Here is a 6,451-nt window from a genome sequence, read left to right on the forward strand (position 1 = left end):
CCTCTCCTGTCCATGAATCTGCTCCTGAGGCCTCTCCTGTCCATGAATCTGCCCCAGAGGCCTCTCCTGTCCATGAGTCTGCCCCAGAGGCCTCTCATTTCCACGAATCCGCTCCAGTACCTCCAGAGGCGGCGGCATCCGCTGCAGAACCTCCCGAGGGGGCAGCGTCCGCTTCTGAACTCATAGTCTGCCCTGTTACGGCCAAGAAGGCCATTCATGAACTCACAGTCTGTCCTGTCACGGCCAAGGAGGCCGTTTATGAACATTCTGCCTGTCATGTTGCAGCTATGGTGGCTGCTCACAAACTCTCTGCCTGGTCTGTCACGGTCAAGTGGTCTGTCCATGTCTCTGCTCCGCCATGGCTTCCTGCTCTGTCGGCACCACTCGTCCGTCCTGCTCTGCCGGCACCGCCATGGCTCCCTTCTCTGCCGGCACCGCCATGGATCCCTGCTCTGCCTGCACCACCATGGATCCCTGTTCTGCCTGCACCGCCATGGATCCCTGCTCTGCCGGCTCCACCATGGCTCCATGCTCCTATGGATCTGATCCATGGCCCAGGTCCTCCGTTGATCCACAGCCTGCCTCTATTCCATGGCCCAGGTCCTCCAGTGTTCCACAGTCTGCCACTGCTTCACGGCCCAGGTCCCCCTCTGCTCCATTGTCTGCCACTGCTCCACGTCCCATGTCCTCCAGTGTTTCACTGTCTGCCACTGCTCCACGGCCCAGGTCCTCCAGTGTTTCACTGTCTGCCACTGCTCCACGGCCCAGGTCCTCCAGTGTTTCACTGTCTGCCACTGCACCACGGCCCAGGTCCGCCAGTGTATCACTGTCTGCCACTGCACCATGGCCCATGGTCTTGCCCTATGCTCCACAGCCTAGGCCATGATTCTGAACCTGTTCCCCTGCACGGGCCTGGCCCTCCATTCCTCCCCCTATTCCGCCTCTGCACTTCCACCCTCCTGGACTTTTTGAGTTTTGTTTCTGTTTTGATGTGGGTTTTTCACTAGGACGTCAGGTGCCGCCCTTAGAGGGGGGGATATGTAATGTCTGTTTTGGGTTTGTTTCATGTTCTTGCTTTCATGTCTTTTATTTTGTAGTTTGATTCATGCTGTTAGTGTCATGCTTCCCTTGCCCTCATGTATCTCTGCCTTGTGTATGTGTCATGTTCTCATTGGTTATTGTCTTGTCATGTGATTATCAGTTCTGTTTGCTCATTGGTTGCTTTAGTCATGTGCCTTGTTCCCCGTTGGTTGGTTTGTGTCATGTGACCCTTTTTGTTTGTTATAAGTAGCCCTCTTGTTGCCATTGTCTCTTGTCGTGTATTAATGTATGTACCTGCTGTCGGTGAGTCTAGTCTGTTCATTCTATATCAAGTCTGTTCAAGTCAAGTCTGTTCAAGTCAAGTCTTTGTTTGGATTATGTTTGGATTTTGGATTTCACTCTGTTAAATAAACTGCACATGGGTTCTTCAACTTGCCGTTCAGTGGACTGCTCATTACAAAATGTAAATGCCAAACTATAAATAGAAACCTATAAAATGGTAATACATAATGATAGTTTCATTTAGCTGTTTTTCTGCTTTTGTTTATCCAATAGGAAAAATTTACCCATTTAGAAAAGAGAATAGAATTCTGAATAGAAAAGAGAATGACTTGGAGTAATAATTCAATGAATGTTGAAATCGAAGCTTTCAGCCAGAATAGGTAAGCCGTGTCATTTCACGAGTCTTGTTTTCTCTTCATTGGCATTTAGGTGGTTCGGCCTGGGCGAGCAGTGCCCCCGCCCCCACATCATCCCCCAGCCAATCACGAGATTCAAGCGGAGGAGACGGCAGTGCCTTGGAGAATGGGCTCGGACCCCGTAGAGGAGCACGGGTGACAGGGTCGCAAAACTGGGAGATGATGTACAGCGACTCAGGGAATGCCTATTACAAAGAGTAAGAAGATTAATGATGTCTATATGAATGATTTATACTGTGTTAGTCCCTAGACCACAAGTTTTAGATCACTGAAAACACAGCTGATTTAGCTTCAGGACTCTGATTTTACATTGGATATCAAGGGATAGTTCATCCAAAAATGCTGAAGATATATTGAAGAATGTTTGTGTTGTTTTTATCCATACATTGAAAGTCAATGGGGTCCAAAAATGTTTTTGCTTTCAAGTGGCACCCAACATATACCACAATTTCAATACATTTGTTTTAATGCAGTCTGGGCCCTATTTTATTGACCTTGCATAGTTTTGATCTTAGTTTTTTTGCGGATAAGAGAATGTCACTCAACCTGTACTTGTTGACATCTATATAATTTGGCTTCAGTCAAGACAGATGAATTTGTGGCACAGTATGGTAGAGTATGATTGGACATGCTATCTTTGACGTTTAGAGATATGGAAATATTTTCTCCTCCTATTTAAAAGCAGATACTTTTGCTATCTTAGTACTTTTGCTATCTTAACTATTCATAATTATATGGTTAACTGCATTTTATTATTTGTCAGGTTTTCCATCAGTACCTGCAACCAATCAGTTATAGAACAATGGAATGTATATAAATAGAACCCTCCATAAAAATGTATTTGCAACACAATTATTTAAGTGTGTACTTGTGTAAAACTCTTTGCCTACAGTCATTTACAGTGGTGAGTTAAATGACTTTCCTATGTGACAACACTGACATCTTGTGTTATGTGTTTGTCCTGCAGCCATCATCTAAAGCCATCCTCTTGGCTTAATCGCCGAGCTCACAGCAGAGACAATGTCTGTATGACTGAATGTAAGATTCTATTCTATTCTATTCTTATGTTTCCCTTTTCCCTTGTTTCCTTTCAGGTTTAGGTCATGCAGTAGTTTTAGATGTAAATAACCTTAAATATTTAGTATATGCACTGTTTTTATTTTATGCAGCTACATTAGGATATTTGCTTGACAGGGTATTTGATAAGAAAAAAAACTGTGAGGTTGCTCCCCGACTCCTTTTTTTTTCTGTTTATAAAGTGTATAAGTGCTGTCACAGTGCGATCAGCATGACGCCTTTTTCAGTGATCTGTCAGGTGGAGGGACATTTTATGCATGATATTTAAAAAATAAAATAAAATAAATAAATACACCTTTAATTATCATCAAAGCCCAACAGGTATGAAATGTCACCAATGAGCAAAACATTTTCCCTTCTAAAATAGCCATGAAAAATGTTTGTAAGGTAGCCCCATTCTGGTTAATTTTTCAGTTTGTTATATGGATCAATTCGGGTAGTAATATTTGTGTGTAATTTAGTATTATCTGCATATGGAGGTTATGACATGTTCTTAAGTTTCTGCTTACTTGTGCTTGCATAACATGTTGTGTGCAACTACAATGTTATTTTGAAGAATGTACTGGTCATTCTTTCCATGAAATTACACAGAATGAAGACTGAATATTAAAAGATCATTTTCAGATAATTACACTAAAAATTTAACATTGTTAACTTTTATGGTACAGTATTAATGTTTCTTTAATATTATTCTTATGTCATGATAAGATAAATAATTTCAGACATTTGTTTTGTAAACCGTATTGTGTCTTTATAAATATATCAATAGAATATATACTTTACACATTTATACTTAAATTATTGCCAGTTTATTATTTTTTATCTTACCTAAATTGAGAGGTAAATATTATACTAATTTAGTATTATTTAAAATGGTATAATGGTATCATTTAGTACTCTTTAATAAGAAAAGAGTACAGAAGTTTGAAAAATGTAATAGTATGTTTCTTCTTTGAATTATTTATAAGATGCAGTACATCATTGCTAACTGTAGAGGGTGGTATAAATGTACATATTTTAGGTTTTAAGAACATCTCGGTTTACATATGTAACCTTGGTTCCCTGAATAGGGAACGAGATGCTGTGATGACGTCATCGCTTTGGGAACACCTTCGGTGTGAAGAATGTCTGAAGCCCTTATACCATCACGCCAATTCATTGGCCAAATAGCGCTTAGCACCGCCCCAGACGCGCACGTAGGTGAGCTATATCAGCGTGGACGAAGTTTACGAAGGAAGCACTATCAAAGGTACGGAACGGCCCGCATCGCAGCATCTTGTTCCCTATTCAGGGAACCAAGGTTACATACGTAACCGAGATGTTCCCTCTCATAGGCTCACTTCGATGCTGCGATGACGTCATCGCTTTGGGAACGCTATACCATAACGCCTGACGTACCTTTAGATAGCTGGAAGACCAAGGAAAGCGTCTGCTCAAGCGGATAAGACCCGGGAGCCAAGAGCCAACCTCACGTCCAGACTGTAGAATTTGATGAAGGTGCTAGGAGAGGACCATCCTGCCGCAGCACAAACATCTTCCATCAAGGACCCTTTGAAGAAGGCCTGAGAAGAAACCACTGCTCTTGTAGAATGAGCACGCACCCCTAAAGGGTGACATCCGCTGTTTAGTGACAGCAGAACCTCTGCTCTTACCACCAAAACACACAAACAACTGGTCAGATCCACGCCACTGAGCCATGCGGTCGACATAGATCCTAAGTGCCCTCACTGGGCAGAGACTCAGGCTAACTGGCCCCGCATCAGCTGGGGAGAAGGACTCTAAGACCACTTGCTGAAAGCGAAACAAAGTCGAAGCGACCTTAGGAACATAATCAGGCCTAGGTCGCAAAAAGACATTAACCAGCCCTGGGGCAAAGTCCATACACGAAGGGCTGATGGAGAGAGCCTGCAGATCCCCTACCCTCTTAAGGGAGGATAAAGCCACCAAAAGAACCGTCTTGAGGGTCAAGAGCTTCTCTGACACAGACTCCAACTGCTCAAAAGGATGGCCTGTCAGGCCCTCCAAAACAATCGATAAGCTGTATAGGGCCCCGATGCACCTGAGTGGCGGGAAATTCTATAACAGGAAGATGTCCAAATGCCCTGTCGGGCCTGCTCACCACCCCAAGAGTGGGAGCTTTGAAGGCCGTCATAAACGGGTCATGCTCGCATGACCCTTGGGCTTTCTCTCGAACTCTGAAGGCTGGAACGCGCAGAGTATCTGAGGGGGTGCTCGTCATAAGTACTCGACCTAAAACTGCCCGAGGCGCAGTATGTGGCGGGACCATCAAGCTCTGAGCCGGGAGGCCACAACGAGAGAGGCGAATATGCTTGTGCGGTTCGTCCACACTCTCTAAAGGAGGGCCTGGCCTCCGAAGACGAGGAAAGGAATCAAGAACTGCTATTAGGAGCCTGAGAACGAGAGGCCTTGGCCGTCAAACTCAGGTCTATCCGCTTGCGTTGCCGTGGGTGAGCAGGTGGGCGAGGAAGACTGCTAGCATCTCCAAACGATTTATGTGCCAGCCACGATGCACCTCTGTCCAGACTCCACAGACTGGACATCCTTGATGGACCGCTCCCCAGCCCGTAAGGGACGCATCCGTAGTGATCGTCTTGCGGCGACACAACGTCCCCATCTGGACTCCTTCTTGAAGGAACTGGGGTCTCATCCACGGGCTTAGAGCACGAAAGCCCTTGCGTGTCACCGTAATTCTGCGAAACGGATGACAGACCAGTCCTTACGAGGGGGTAACGTAGGCAATGGCTCATGCCGAACCGAAAGACCGAAAGACATCGCATCACGAGCTTCCGGGGTAGGCCGCAAATCATCGTTGACAAAGACAACGGGGTCCCCATAGCGCTCTTCGAGTGCTTGCACATGGCCTGGAGAGAGCGAGAGAAAAGGAGAAAACTCCATTGACTCACCCTCTATGAGTCACGGCTTAAGCCGTCTCGAACCCTGCGTAAAATGAGAGACCAGGGGGTGGCGACCAACTGAAACACCTCCCACGAGTGCACGCCCCGCTGATATGGCCGCCACGTACACCTTAAGAGTGGCGGGGGTAACTCCCTCAGAAAAACAACTTTGAAGAAGCTCCAGTACTGAACCAGTGGGGCAATGGACTGGATCTAGAGTGCGCTGTCTACACCAAGAGGCAAAAAGTCTCCACTTGAAAGCATATAAGCGTCTCGTGGAGGGATCGTTGACAAAGACAACGGGGTCCCCATAGCGCTCTTCGAGTGCTTGCACATGGCCTGGAGAGAGCGAGAGAAAAGGAGAAAACTCCATTGACTCACCCTCTATGAGCCTCGGCTCGCATGCATCACCCCAAGCGACCGTCTCGTGCGGCGCCTCGGCAACCGCAGAAACGGGATAGCGGGGGTTAGACGCGAGATCTACTTTATTCGAGAAGGCCTCGAGCCTCGGGCGCAATACTTTTAGCCGCAGGCTATCACAGTGTCGACAATCAGAAAGGCCGCTAAGCGCCACTTGACCGTGTTGTAGGCCCAAACATCATGAGTGTCTCCTCCTGCGATAAACCTGTCACACGGCTCGATGCATCTCCTGTAGCTCATCGTGCCCGCTGAAGAGGAGTAAACTGCTCTTTTGAAGGAAAATAGTTACGAAAACGACGA

General features: G+C 46.1%; 1 protein-coding gene across 1 annotated transcript in view; it reads left to right on the plus strand.

Moving 5' to 3' along the window:
* Positions 1 to 6,451, plus strand: part of magixb (MAGI family member, X-linked b) — a 100,443-nt gene that overhangs the window by 58,519 nt on the left and 35,473 nt on the right. The window contains exons 6-7 of the mRNA XM_016561644.1: positions 1,753 to 1,936; positions 2,707 to 2,777. Of these exons, the coding sequence (XP_016417130.1) occupies positions 1,753 to 1,936; positions 2,707 to 2,777 (255 nt within the window). The remainder of the gene's footprint in view (positions 1 to 1,752; positions 1,937 to 2,706; positions 2,778 to 6,451) is intronic.

Source organism: Sinocyclocheilus rhinocerous, unplaced genomic scaffold (genome assembly GCF_001515625.1).
Source record: "Sinocyclocheilus rhinocerous isolate Xijiao unplaced genomic scaffold, SAMN03320098_v1.1 scaffold559, whole genome shotgun sequence".
NCBI classification, from domain to species: Eukaryota; Metazoa; Chordata; class Actinopteri; order Cypriniformes; family Cyprinidae; genus Sinocyclocheilus; species Sinocyclocheilus rhinocerous.